The sequence below is a fragment of the Cydia amplana genome, chromosome 9 (genome assembly GCF_948474715.1).
Source record: "Cydia amplana chromosome 9, ilCydAmpl1.1, whole genome shotgun sequence".
NCBI lineage: Eukaryota > Metazoa > Arthropoda > Insecta > Lepidoptera > Tortricidae > Cydia > Cydia amplana.
The window spans coordinates 4,631,469-4,647,264 of record NC_086077.1 but is presented as its reverse complement, the minus strand read 5'-3'; the positions used below and the strand labels follow the sequence as shown (position 1 = coordinate 4,647,264).

Below are 15,796 nucleotides of genomic sequence, written 5' to 3'. Positions count from 1 at the left end.
TAATAAGCGCTCCATCTACCGGTGTCCGTTGTCGTCATCTATAATTCTACGCGACGAAGTTTACACCACGCGGGCCACGCGGCACTAGCGCCGCTGTGCGCCTGCCGCCTTGCACGGCAAAGACAGAAAACATTTCGGTCTAAACCTTTCTATGTGTGCATGTCCGTGAGTCGTAGTTACGCGGTAACAGTGTAGTGGGCCTTCCTATAAATACGAGCACACAATGATACAAGTAACGCACACATTTAGACGCTGATAGGCAGCGCCTATCGTTCGAAGTTCGAATCCTTAACGATGACGGCCGAAGGTTTCCGAATACTTCCGATGCGATGCATGATTACGTGACTATTTTAAAAAGTAGCATTTGTTATGGTAACTTAGTACAAAGACGAGACTACTTTTTTATTCGTTTAGTTTATTTAGGTAAGTTTATTTATTTACATTTTTTATTCGGCCGCCATTGTTTGTTTGTTTTGGTGAGATAACGATAACAGTTACCGGCAATTAGAATAATTGTGATTAGTGAAAATATGGATATTTTGAATTGTGAACGTTGTACGGTGTGTGTGTGTGTGTGTGTGTGTGTGTGTGTGTGTACCGAATATTAAAAATCATGCATATTCAAAGCTTTCTTTTAGCAAAAAAAAGGGCCGGTGAACATCGGAATTGCAGTTAACACAAACAAGTGGTAAAGTAAAATCAATCACTTTTCGTATATTTGCCGTGGTTAATTACATAATTACGTACGTCATTATTAACCGACTTGACAAGGATTTGAAACCATGACGGATGTTTGTTGGTAAGCTAGTAAGACTGTTAGTAGCTCTTATTTTAAGGGTTCCGTACCCAAAGGGTAAAAACGGGACCCTATTACTAAGACTCCGCTGTCCGTCCGTCCGTCTGTCTGTCACCAGGCTCTATCTCATGAACCGTGATAGCTAGGCAGTTGAAATTTTCACAGATGATGTATTTATGTTGCCGCTATAACAACAAATACTAAAAATAGAATATAATAAATATTTAAGTGGTGTTCACATACAACAAACGTGATTTTTTTTGCCGTTTTTGCGTAATAGTACGGGACGCTTCGTGCGCGAGTCCGACTCGCACTTGGCCGGTTTTTTTTGCCTACCCAGTCTCAAATCTCTGTGCACGCCACTGCTTAATTGTTGTGAAGCCTAGGAACTTACAAAGCTGTAACTTTCACCCACGCCCACTATACCTATAAGTCTGACTAAATTATGCAGCAACTACAATTTAATTAAAACACTTATCTATCTATCTTGGTTTAAAGTATCTTTTAATATCTTTGTGACAAATTATTATTCTTCATCATTAAGTTAAAAGTTACAAAATTGCGAATTAATAAGAGTTAGTAACCATGTTGTCATACTCGGGCGTCTCCTGTACGTACACCGGCTGCTTTTCACAGATGAAGGAGCGGGTCCACTGGTCCGGGTCGCCATCGTAGCAGTTGACGTCGTCGAAACGCCCGTTAAGGAACATGGCGCCGCAGAACTGGTTCGTTGCATTGTTCGGCTCGCCGTGGTTCCACTTCAAGTAACCGGCGTCTTCGAGGGTTTGACCTGGTATCAAAAGTAATTTTGTTCGTAAATCTTAGGTTGACAAACGCTAGAATTCCCGGGTCCGGGATAAGGCTTCCGACAGTTTTCTATGACGGATGATCGGTGACCACGTGATGTTTTCTATAGAAAACTGACGACGGAGGCCTCGGCCTAGACCCGGAGCGTTCTAGCGTGAGTCATCCTTTATTGTCACGTACACTTTCTCTCATTAATATAATTAATGAGAATCTACTAGTTTATGAGGTATTTCTCATTAGATGTCATCGAATTACGCGTGGCATACGCTACCATCACTGAAACTGTTTAAAGGTTAATTCAAATCTTGATTAATATAAGACTTGAAATAAACCTAACACAAGAATTTTGGATATTTACTAAGAAAGGGTTAAAAGAAACGGGTGGAAAGAAATCAGAGTGCTAAAATACTCTGCTGATCCCCAAATACCTCCCATTTTAAATGTTATTATCTGAGCTAGGTAGTAAATAGTAACCTACTTCAAAAAAGTGTTTTTAAATGTTCTTTAACTGAAAAGAAACTCACCATGAATAGTCATCCACAAGCCTCCTTCCCTGCCCCAGTCGACAAACCCGATGTGAGCTACTCCATTGACCCAATCGGGCACTTGGCCTTCCCTGCGACCAAACTGGTTGGCTTTGAACAGCTTCTTCAGCACTTCAGCTTCGTCGTCACTGTTGATGATGGCCAGGTAGGCACCCTCGCTGTCGCAGGAGGCGAAGGCGTCCTTCCACCATTTGTCTTCCCTGTGGAACTTGTAGCAACTGCCGATTTTGGCGTTGTAAATGTAACCTGCAATTGAGAAGTTTCTTGTTTTTGACATAATATTTGATATTTTTTTATTTGATGATAGTAATAATGATATAATTTTTCTAATAATTTAAAATGAAACCTGTAAACTCAATAGATTTAAAAATATTGCCGTGCCCTACCAGGGCCCATGTGAAACAACTATTACCTATGTAACACCTGTGTACTTACCACTTACCATGGATGCAAGAAATATATGAATTAGGGCTTGAACTTTTGCTTAATGAGATTACTTTCTGGACTAATGTCAGCACAGTGGATGACTCATGAATTTCAAATGCGCTAACCCTTACAGAATTACTCTACAGACTGACATTAAAGGTTTTTGGAACAGTGGGATTAATATGCTCTTTCATCACAAAACAACTCTTCAAAATTCTGTCCAAAAGCACATTTTGAATTTAGTTTCTTGGATCTCTAGAAATCTAAGCGTTTTTATTTGTTCCGATTATTATTACCAACAGCGTTTTCAAGTTTTCAACAATCTTACCGTTGTCCTCAGGACCACATTTGGGGACCTTAGGGATGACGTCCTTCTTGAAGCAAATGAAGGGCAGTTCGTCGGTGCAGACGCTGTCAACGAGCATTCCATCGTAATGCATGCTGACGCAGGACTCAACGTTCTTGGACTCGGGTTTGCCGGGCGCCCATGGTACGGGTATCTTTTTCAGAGGAGTACCTGCAAGAAAAAATTGTTAGAAGATAGCTCTTAACTTGAACTCTGTAAAAAGAAATCAGGGCAACACAGCCGTAACGTCTTCTGCATAGGGAATGCTCCCGGTTCTGAGTTAGTATGGCGAGAACCGGGAATTCCCGGTTCCGGGTACTGTATTTGTATAGAAAACCAGTACCGGGAGCACTCCCTACTTCTGCAGCTCGGATCTCTGTAAGCCTCGCAAGTATTTTGAAAACCTTTCACATCAAAAACAATAAGAATGTAAAAAACAGAAAGAAGGCAAAGTCATGTGAGAAAACGCCATTCTATGATGTTCTCAAGAGCACGCCGATCTAGTAAATCAGAGATACTTAGAATTAGGAGCCCAACCAGAGTTAGGACGACAACCCTTCATCATTGTTTGTCTCTTGTATCAAAGATAATGGATTAACTGGATTGATTTGTATGTAAAAAAAAAACAGTCCATTGCAGACAGGTCACCGTCTGCAATGGACTGTTTTTTTTTTTTGATTGGGCTGTAAAAGATTAAAAAGTCTCGTTTATTACCTCCCAGAGAATAAAAGAGCCCTTTAGAGAATGTGTCGTGGATGCCGGTGAAGACGTAGGAAGGCGTTTTGGGGTGAGCCAGCATAGCGCCGCTCATGGCCTCAAGAAGGGCCTCATTTTCTGGCGAAGCTAGCACACCACCTGAAAAAGACAAAGTGATTTCTGATTTACTACCCATAGAGAAGGTCTATTGACTTGACAAATTAATGTAGACATCGTGACTTAGACAATGAATAGAGTGGAACAAAATATGAGTATTTTAATAATACAACCACAGACTTGTCATTTTCGCGCTCGCGCTTGACAGACAGCTGAAGTGTGCGAAAGGGAAGCCATCACGTATATGAACATACCATGAGTGCGAAAGAGTCAGACTACCAATGAGAAAACGTGACCACTTTTGACTTTGACGACGGCCGCGGACGGCCAAGAGCGTATCACAGTAATTTTCAAATTGAAAAATATACACGGATTAGGACGAAAAGTATTAAATAAAGTAATTCAGTGAAGATTGTGTCTTGTAGTGTGCCGGATTTCAGTGTTACAGTGCCAAATAATCCAAGCAAACACTAATTTCAGAGGATTTATGATATTCCTAGCGAAATTTTCATAACGATACTTTGTCAAATTAACAGCGTAAAAAGTGTAAGAAGCCGGTTTATAAAGTTCATTATAAGTTTTTCTTCCTTTGTGTGCTAATATTTTATCATATTAGTCTATAATTTAAAATATTTTGTGTAAAAACATAACCTGTTACTTTACGATAGGGCTTGACAAAATGTTCATATGACAGTATCGATAACTTGTCGGTATATTAATAGCTATGTAATTATTTCTTCACAAGACATCATTAAGATATTAGCTTTTATAACCGACTTCAAATAATAACGATTGTTATACCTTTTTGAAGGTGCTCATGTTTAGCGGTAAATTTAAACTTCACTTTCCAACACAGTAAGAGTTACATTAAGGGGACGGTATATGACGTTTTCGATTTAGACCTCACTTTGTGCAATCAATTTGTTCAATGAATGATTAATAACTGCATTAAATTATACGCAAATCTGTTCACGAAGAAGCCGTGTACCGGCTCTTCACGCCATATTTTTTTTTATTTCCTGTAATTCTCTACAAATCGACACTAAAAGTGTCCAAAAATCAAAATATGGAGTTCCGTTTGAGCAAGACGCATTACAGTTTTGTCTTTGACAGTAATTGAGTTGTTGTGGGATTTTGAAGGCTAGATAACTAAACTACCAGATTATTATCTACTTATATTTTTACTCACAAATACAACACAGAAATTCAATCCCAAATGTAAACTTTCGTATAATTTCCATACATTGACGACATCACTCAAAACTCTTCTTCGAGTCAGATGGCCGTTGGCCTTGCATCGAAGCAGACGTGTACATCGTCATAGCTCGTTTTTGACATTAATAAAGACATTTCATCATATACGCATACGAAAATGTATACCAGTAGATAAATTGTATTTCATAAAATAGGGTAAATAAATATAATCACGTCGAGCTCCAGTCAAATTTTAAATGTGAGTTGTTGTTATTTACGGGTCGTAACGGTCGAAAACAGCAGTAAATTATCCTAAAACAATACGATTACAATCGAATTTAAGTAACTTGTTCCTTCAAAACCCGCTTAAAATGAAAAAAGTTTAAAAACTCGTTTTACTGATTGGGATTGATTTTCATTATGCTGGTATCAATTTTGCGTCATTATAAAAATGTATATGACTTCTGTACGTCAATGACTTTTGATGTCAATTAATTGTAATCTTGTATTTATGTTAGAGAATATTATATGTTCATTTAAATATTACTCATCTATTAATACGAAGCGTAATTCGTTTAATACCTAAAGACTTGCAGTGTCTACACCTACGTTCGTTCCGTCTATGTATGCGATTACGTAACGTGCTGTTCTGATAATCTTCAAGAATCAAGATAATTAATAACGGCAAGACCAGCATTTAGTACCAGCGAGTTTTGCGGATTTGGAGACCGAGATGAAGCTTACAGGCCAATATCGCTGCGGCCTGGCCTGCTTATTGTTATGTGTATAAATCGAATGTTATATTAATTTACTATAAAAAACAATGTTTTATTTCAATGACATTCTGTGCGTAGAGGTATGTATGTTTCGGTGATTATAAGAATTATGTCCACACAATAATCGTGCAAAGCAGAGACTGCATTATTTCTTTACGGTATAAGCGGTAAGGAAAAACTCATTGGTATCCTGGCTCGTACCAATGAGTTTTTCGGAACTTATGTACGAAATATCATTTGATATTTACCACTAGCTTTTCGGTGAAGGAGGAAACATCGTGAGGAAACCTGCATACTCGTAGTGCATACATTTGCGAAGAAATTCAAAGCTGTGTGTGAAGTCCCCAATCCGCATTGGGCTAGCGTTGAGATTATTGTCTATACAGGGTGGTCCAAACCGTGACGTCCAAAAATCGTGGGCTATCATAATGTACCCCATATGTATGTTAGCCGATTTTTCGTAGTTTTCAAGTTATGATTTTTTAAGCTTTTAACTTTTCCTATGTAGGTAATATTCTCCGACCGTCCATAGTCTGGGACCGGTCTGAAAACCAGCGCCGGGCACCTAGGCCCGGCACACGCTGAGACTGGAACCCTGTGCCTAATACAAAGATCTTCTCACTTTTGTTTTGTATATGATAACAACTGTTTTATTTTATTATGTAAGTAATTCTAACTCTATTTTATGTTCATGTATGTGGCAATAAACAATTCTTATTCTTATTCTTATTCCTATGAAATTCCGGGGTTCCCATACAGAGTGGCTGAAAAATAACTGCATTCCGTTGCCAGGGAGGTGTTGGGATTATACTGAGCAACTTTTACAACCTCCCTGGCAACGGAAATGCAGTTATTTTTTAGCCACTCTGTATGGGAACCCCGGAATTTCATATGAAAAGTTAAAAGTAAAAAAAAATCATAACTCGATAACTACGAAAAATCGGCTAACATACATGGGGTATATTCTGATAGCCCACGACGTGAGGAATCTAAAAAAAAATTTTTGGACGTCAAGGTTTGGACCACCCTGTATATAGGCTGAATTATTATTATTATTTATAGGCGGTACGGTACCGTTATTATTTATCAATACCGCTTCGTTTTGAAGGTACTATACCTGTTGAAATATAAAGTACGGTACCGGTATAAAATTGCAGCAGGTACAACAATTTTTTATAGGTGTACAGTCAGCTCCAGAGAAAAGGTACCACCCCTGCATACAATCTTCTATGCAGGGGTGACCTGCAGCTGACTGTACCTAAACCATCACTGACCGAGCGTAGGCGAAGGTCTCCGTTTCAGCTTGGGCAAAAATACTTTCGTTTGTTCGAATGTTCTCCTTTGCATATCACATTTCTCAAATATCTCGAGAAAATTTGTAAGCAGGTTCGGTAGTTGGATATAATTACTCGGTTTCTTTTTTTTTTATAAGTTCTAATAGGCAGAGATTGGCATAAAGGACTTAAGCGACAGTAGGGTCTGTGGTACTTAGACCATTGTGATTATTCGTAGTGTCCGACCGAAGATTCGGTTTCGGTTTCGGCCATAAAATCATGTTTCGGCCGTAGTTTCGGTTTCGGCCAAAAAACGGCCGAATCTTTCGGCCTGGCCGAAACATACGAAATAGTACTTCGTATTATGAAACTAAACTATGTGACAAAGACCAAAAGTTGGCGAGCAAGTAGGACAACAATATTTATATATACAGAAATTTGTGTTTCGGTCGGACACTAATTATTAGGTACTTACTGATTACGCTGCGCCGCGTGGAACGTGAGGTGCGTTGGGGTAAGTACATACAAATCATTCAAGAAAAAAATCCCTTTTAAGATCACTCGTGTGTCTGCCCCTAATAGACTAATTCAATTGAAATTTGGTACACATTTTTCACATATGACAAAGAGTCGGTGATCCAAAGATGGACTAGTAACGTAAATAAATAAACTTTTAACTTTGCGGCCATTTTTTTGTATCGTGTGATATATCAGATATTAAATTGTAAGATATTTACTAATAATAAGCATTGGTCACGTAAATTATTTTTAGTCTTTTTTTGCAAGTATGAATGATATAGAACATTATTTCAATTATTTTTAAAATTAAGCCTATCCAAAGGCGACTTGGAAGATGTGTCATGGGGATCTATATTCGTTGGGTGAAAAACAAGTTTTTTTGTCTAATTATCGTTTAAAACACAATCGATCGGCAATAACGCGGGCACATAAAACAAAAAACTTCTTTTTTCACTCATAAAACTCCTTAAACCTAATAAGAGCTAAACAAAAACAAGTGCGAGTCGGACTCGCATTCTAAGGGTTCCGTATATTAAGTCCGTCTCACGCTTGACTGCACATTTCTTATAGATTTTCCTGACATATATAGGTAAAGAACTACTTTGTGTATTTTTTTCAAAATTTTAGATCCAGTTGTTTCGGAGAAAGTGGGCGGAGAATGATCATTTTTTGCCTATTTTCATGAATAACTGCTGAACTATTAATCCTAAAATTATAAAAAAAGTTATGTTTGAGATTCTTACAATGAGCTCTTTTATTTGATATGTAACACTATATAGTTTAAAAAACATTTTTTAATTTTTTCATTTACCACCCCCCCCCCCCCCCAAAAATGGCTACCGTATTTCAAATTCTCTAAAATACATTTTATTTACGTTACACGTCCATCTTTGGGTCACAAATTTACATTTGTGTGCCAAATTTACATATGTGTGCCAAATTTCAACTGAATTGGTCCAGTAGTTTCGGAGAAAATAGACTGTGACAGACGGACGGACAGACAGACAGACGCACGAAGAATTATATGTATATGCACTTATCCCAACGCACCTCTCGTTCTACGCTGCGCGGGGTTCATTGCCGCTCCTACCGCCGTAAGTGTAAGTACAACTACATCATCAAGGCTACGATCGAAGATAATCAGTTCAGCACTGAAATAATAGCGGTGGAATGCCAGTATAATATTTAATTATTTATTTTAATTTTATAAATTTAATAGCAAAATAAATAGCGAATATAGGATACTCGTACAAGTAAATCTGTAAAGATCTTAGGGGTACATCAGCCGACATATATTATTAAATTTTATTTTGTCGGCCTTAATTAAATTTCCACCCTGCCGAAACTTTATTTATTTAAATTTTTAATTGAATTGATTTTTCGCCTTATGAATAACCGTATAGAGTAGTAAATAACATTTTACATCTGACTTAATGACATCTGGGTTTATTCGGTTTAACTTTACAAAACGCGTATCTCGACAAAGCCATAATATGCAGAAAATAGTTAACAATCAAATGAATTAAATTAGAATTTAAATACGTCACGTGTGACATGAACAGACAAGGAGAGCAAGATTTAATGTATTGTTTCTCTTTCTTCTTTCAATGGAACGTTTTTACAGTTTCTGTTCCTCAAAAGAGGTCAGTGGTTAACACTAAACTCAAAACGCAATCTTAAAAAAACTTGATGGGTCAATGACCTGTCCCAGTAAAGTGAGGTAGTGTGCGTGAAGTGCGCTTGTGTGTGAAATGGGGTAAATTGACAGAATCTGAAAATTTACCCACCTCTACCGTCACCTTAAGATAAGTCTGCAACGATTTTGATAGTACACGCAGTGCAAGTGTTATTTATACGTCATAATGTCGTAGAATTTTAACGTTTAAAATAACACATTTGAAAAAGTAGTCGATAAAGCAATCAAACATCGACAGATTATTAATATGTTGTAACATGACATCACTATTTTCGATCTCACATAGACAATTTACGCACACACTTGCATTTCATTTTTGGTCGCACTTTTGAAGATTGACAGTTGTTCTAGTCATATTAATTCTATGAATACAACACATGTTTAAAATCAAAATATAAATTGGAATTAATAAAAGCTATCTATGTCACAGACGTAAACAAACGTCTACTCATGAAGGAAGTATTGCCTGCATCGTAGCAACAACATACTTAGGCCATTTTCAATGTCATGATACTAAATTATCTATTGGACCTGGACCTGAAAGATAAACTTAATTATTTAAGTATCCAAACTTAATGCAAAAGACTGATTTCGTCTCGTATCAAGAGGTCAAAGAGGTGATTACACATAAGACATGCTAAATAAGTAGGTAAGTACCTATGATTTTCATTCGTGGGTGACTATATTAGTAGTACCGTGGACTTTTAACTAGCCCTTGAACAGAGCAATTCTATCCTCAAAGCAGCCCAGCCCTTGACTTGACCTTGGCATTTTCTTGATACTATCAAACATTTTCAAAAGAGATAATTCATAGTTTAACATGAAAGCAGATCAAATCTGTGGTTTTGCAGGTTGTGGGCGTACCGTGATCATTCAACCGGCTCTTTTCCTGACTAAAGTGTTTGTATTTTTACTACAGTCAGGTAAAGTCAGGTAAAATGTCGTATAGATTATTGATAAGTTACCTTCCTCGAAGCATGTCGGGCGTGCAGTTCCCCAGGTTCTGGGCGAACCGTGGTCATTCAACCAGCTCTTAGCCTGACTATAGTGTTTAAACAATTTTACTACAGTCAGGTAACTTCTATATATCAGTAATACATTACCTTCCTCGAAGCAGGTCAAGCGTGCTGTCCTCCATGTTGTGGGTGTACCGTGGACCTTTAACCAGCCCTTGACTTGACCGTAGTGCTCATAACCATCATCTGCGAAAAATAATGTTTTTACGAATTACTGTTTTTAATAAAAAAAAAATAAAAAAAAATATTAAGACTTAAAAGAAACCAGCACTATCTTACACGGATTAATCTAGCTCTAGACTAAGCAAACTATGGATTGGAATGGATGCTATTACGAGTATTAGTAATACATACCTACATACATAGAGTAACACATGGATCTAAACTCATGGGCAAATATTTAGTTTCTTTATCTTCAACTTTAAACCTTGATGAATGCACAAACAGTAAAAAAGGTTGCAAAAAAGTACCTAATTAATTACTCAAATGAAATATACTTGGTTCATAAACAGACTACGAATTTTTAGTAAAGAAGCTTTCCTCTTGGATATCAGTTAAAAATGTAGCATCGACCAAGAAGAAACGGCTCAGCAGAACTAACTGCTCGAAACTTTTCGAAGTTAGTCCATCTAGATAGTTATGTAAGAACATAAAACATACATAGACCGCTAAAACCATATACCCGTACACCATACCAAAACACACTCAGGTCAAAATTTAATTATTTGTAAACATTATTAATAGAACAACAAAATTAATAAAAAAGTTCGGTCCGAAAAAACAAGTTTCTTAACAAGCTAATCGCACTAATCGCAAAAACATTTCTTGGAAATGTACCGGTCTGTGATAAAAATGATATAAAAATAAATTATCATCCTCAAGTTAGAGGTCGAGCACCCAACCAGTACCAATAAATGCAAGCAAACTCATCTCATCATTCACTCGCATTCGTTTCATATCATCTCTCACACTCTTTCCTCGGTTTTCCTTTCCCGTTACTTCCCTCCACATTCATTCGTACCTATCTCCTCACATGACTTTCATGCTATGCGATTCGCTGATTAAATTTTCTACTATGGGTGCAACTTTCAGGCTTCCTCTTATATACTCATTCCTTATCCTATCCATTATTGTCACACCACATATCCATCCATTATTATTTCTCATTTACCAAAAAGCAAAATATTATATTGAAAAATCAAGTTAAGTTTTTGAATTCTAAATACGGCTTTAAATAGATTCCTTACCGATTTTTTGCAGACTCTTACGGATTTTAGTTTAGGAGTTCGGCGTTTGAAAGGGTAAATAAGTAATTGTATTCTAGAGAAGTTCAGGGAATACTTCAAATATTACTTACAAAAGAGACAATTTAAAAAAATGCATTTTTCCCCTACCAAAATTATTGATTAAAAAAAAATTAATAGGACAGATGTGTATTAACGGGTCTTGGCACGTTTTTCCGCCTTCCTCCTTGACGAGGGAAATACGAGTATACTCAATTCAAAGTAACCAAAAATATTTCATCATCACATTCAACGCCATAACTTTAAATAGGTAATTACGTAAACTAAAGTAAAAAGAGAAAAAAATCTAGTCAAAACACTTACCAGCGGCCACAGCACAAATAAAAAGAACATAAATCAAATGCGTAAAATACATTTTTACGCTTTCATTAAACTTTACACTTAAATTGTTCCAAAGGAACTGACTTAAGATTCGTCTTCCAAGTTAATATATACCCAATACACACGGGAAAATACAATTAAGTACGCTTAAAGAGTCAATATTCTCATGTCATTATAGACTCTATCTCGTACACATACGGTTTATAAATAGATAAGTAAATAATTGGGTTTTACGAAGCTTATCACTGCTCATACTTGGAACGGAGCCTGTTGTAAGTTCATAATGAAAAACCCTCGGGAATGGGATAAAACGTTATTTTATTTGTTATCTATATAAATAAATAATTATTTGTTTGTATTCTTGGATTCCCCATGTAAATGTTCGAAGTGCGTAGGGGCAATTCAAACGGTGATAACGCACCGCGACCAAATTGCAACTTTTGAAGGACATCTTCATACTATTTCACAGTTATCAACTGTCAGATAATTCGCGTGTCCCAAATCAAAGCGAATAGGGATACAGATCCAAATTAGTGAGTCATATATTATCATATCCTTTAGGTATAACAAAGAAATTACGTAGGTACCATGAAACCACCCAACTATTGTTAAATACCTAATAACTGCAACGTCTGCAACTATGGTCCAGTTTATTAAGTACCTAATAAGTTTAATACATCTGTTATTTTTGGTTTTATTTGGGTGTTTTCACTCATTTACGAAAATGTTTTGTCTCAGAACTGCTTCATCCAAATAATAAATGATCTAAACGAAGATAATCGAATTTGAAAGGACCATAATTGGGGATATCATGCCTTAAGGCATTCTCTACCAGTCAACTGTTTTAAACAGGTATGTTTTATAACCTCCCACTATTTAATTCATTTGTTATACTTTCATATAAAAACTTAGGTAAGTACCTACCTAGTAAACTTACAAAATAAGAAGGATTTTATTTTAAACTTGTAGCTTATTATACTACATAGATAAGGTAATTACTTTTGACACTTCAAGTCACAATAAAGATTAGACATAGTTACCTACATTTTTAACTATCGTACGTCATTCTGTGTACTTACTGTAAGGTCAATTACGGATAAGTGTGGCTAATAGCCTTTACTCGGGTACTCCTGTACTCGGTTAATTATCGAAATCAGGATATTCCGAAAATCATTTTAAAAACATTCATATTCCGTTGTAATACAAGTCATTTTTGGGAATAATCCGCCACTTTTTTAGTATTTTTTTTTTCTTTTCGTAAATACCCGAATACACCTTGTTTATTTCGAGTTCATTCATTTGCTACTTTCTTTTAGTGGCAAATGTATGGACTCGCAATAAACACTAATCATTGTGTGTTTATTAGGCCCCAATGTGAATACTTATCTCCCAACCACAGAAAACCCACAGACCCACCTACCCACATTGACCTTACGTTAATATATGATATTCAATTATAATCATTTATTTACAAACAAGATATATACAGTGTATGACTAAAAGAAATTAAAAACTAGCTTAAATCTAAAATAGGCCCTTGAGGCATTGTACCAAGGATGCTGGCGACATTTCCTCGCTGTAAACCTAAACTGTCACATATTTAGGTACAGGTGGCTGCGTGGAATTCGACATTGTGCATGTAATTATCCGTGGAATTGTTAAGCTTTCATAAACTAAAGGGCTCGCATGCGAGTTTCATTACATTGCGTCATTTGATCGGTCGGCTGAATTGATATAACCTCAATGGTCCGCAATGTAACTAATACGAGTTCGCACGTCTAAATGAGCCCTAAGGCGACCTACGCTTATTTTAGTTATTTTGCAACAACATTGTTTAAAAAAGTCTTTTGTAGCCATGTTACGATCACAATATCAGGCCTCATCAAAAGAGCGTCGAATCGCGCCACTGTAACGAGGTAAACACCGGTTCTTTTCATGAAATTTTCCAAGTCACGCACACAGTAGGTACCTACTGTAGGTACATTAGGGCGTGTTCCTTTAGGGGGTTAACGAACCAGCCCTGATTCTATTAGAGATACCGAGTGTCCAGCCCTAGTAGCACGGTCGCATTTTTATCGTTTGTCACCATGCCGGTCACGTTCTAACAAGTATGTAAGTGCGAAAGTGACGGGCATAGTGATAGTCGATAAAAATGGAACCATGCTGAGCCCGCTGTACTGGCGGAGACGATGGTAAACTATTAGCCAATTTAAGTATTGCCAGAGTTTTATTATAGGGAAATAAGTAAACCACTTTATGCATGGCAACCCTTTCTCATTAATAATATGATGTAGTTATGTAATTATAATACGGTGAAATCGTTTTAAAATTTCATGAATAACTATCGCGGTAACCGATTAATGCGAATTAACCTGGTATGATGATACACATTACATACATAGGTATATGTATTCTAAAATAACCTAACACGAAGCCAACACACACTGTCCTGACTATACATATATGACATACTTATGCACATTATGGCCATATGCTTGTACAGTCGCCATCAGATATATTGGAGCGGCTAAGGTACTCACAAATATCTGAGCACGCCTCTCAAGACGTAAGAGTGCTTGTTCAGATATTGTGAACACTTTGGCCGCTCCGATATATTTGATGGCGACTGTAACAGTTTGTAGCGCCACTATTTCTAGGTACAAGAGCAAGACATAGGATATCACAAAACTAAACGTCAAATGATTTGACCTCCACGTCTTAAAAACATAAAAAACAACGTGTCTTAACTCTATTTTTGTCATTCAATGGGTAGGTATACCTACCTATAACAATAGTTTAATTGGTGTACCGTGATGTAAAATAGTTTTATATTGCTAATTAAATAAATCGTTAAATATTGTAAAAAAGTGGTTACGGCGGTTTCGTGAGTTTTAGGAAACGTTTAATGACCCTGCCTTCATTTAAAAACTAAATTAGGCCTTACAAGTTCATTATGAAATGACGTTCATTATGCTGATCGAAATTTGAACGTTTCGATTTGATTCAAACTTCGAAAGAAATGCCTGTTTTAGCCAATACAATCGACATGTAATAAAATATGTATTATAGCATAGCTCAAGTTATTGTTAGATAATAAAATTCCAATGCGAATAATACCATGTCTTTCCCATCACGGAACAATGGTGTATCCGACACGTAGAGACGCTTTTGACACTTTAATGAAATGTAAGGGGTACACGGAGCGGATACCGCCTTGCCCATGTCATGGGACGCACGCAGAGGCAGCACCCGCCAGGGTGTAAGGACTATTGAGAGTTGATGGTAAGTATCCTAAATAACTTAAGTTATTAGGTGAAAGCCGTGGACTAAGTACTGAGCTATGGGATAAAAAACCGGACGCCTGCCTAATAGAACGGTATGCAATTTTAAAGATATTATTTATACTTCGTGATGAAATACACAGACTTTCTGCAACAAAATCCAAAGGTTATTTATTCTACGCAAGCATTTTCGCAAGATTTCAATTAAGTAAATTGTATAACTTTTTGATTCTAATGTGTACGGATACATGCGTGTATAAATACCACTAACCAAACCGCGGCAGTTAAGTTTGGATTATACACTATTATACAGATAACCAAATTTCATCAGTTTTCTACTTGCAAATGAAGAGGCTCCGAGTGTATAATTATACTTCCCGCATACCGCATCGTACAGATACTAATGACGTGGACAGATGAAACCTCTACTCCACTGATAGACAGATAGAATACTCTTTATTGGCATACCTCAGTAAAAATATACAAAAGAAATTGTTTAAACTGATACACACTGCACTGCACTGATATATAAGATTATAGGTATAGGTACTTATATAGGATACCTACGCAATTTGTATGAAAACGACATTGTATTCATAGCAACAACTGAATGCTTAAGAAAAAAAAGTGAAACACGTCAAATAGAGTCTGTCGTCTAGGCTACCTCTGCACCCACTTGACA

The 15,796-nt window shown here is 36.7% G+C and overlaps 1 protein-coding gene across 1 annotated transcript; it reads right to left on the bottom strand.

The window, feature by feature from the left end:
• Positions 1–1,362: 1,362 nt before the first annotated feature.
• LOC134650754 (macrophage mannose receptor 1-like) lies at positions 1,363–11,912 on the bottom strand. Its single transcript, XM_063505687.1, has 6 exons — positions 11,816–11,912; positions 10,296–10,394; positions 3,635–3,775; positions 2,903–3,091; positions 2,128–2,394; positions 1,363–1,586 (listed from the first exon to the last, which is right to left on the bottom strand). Exons 1-6 carry the CDS (start codon positions 11,865–11,867, stop codon positions 1,363–1,365), a joined length of 972 nt encoding a protein of 323 aa, XP_063361757.1. The 5' UTR covers positions 11,868–11,912.
• Positions 11,913–15,796: the final 3,884 nt, after the last annotated feature.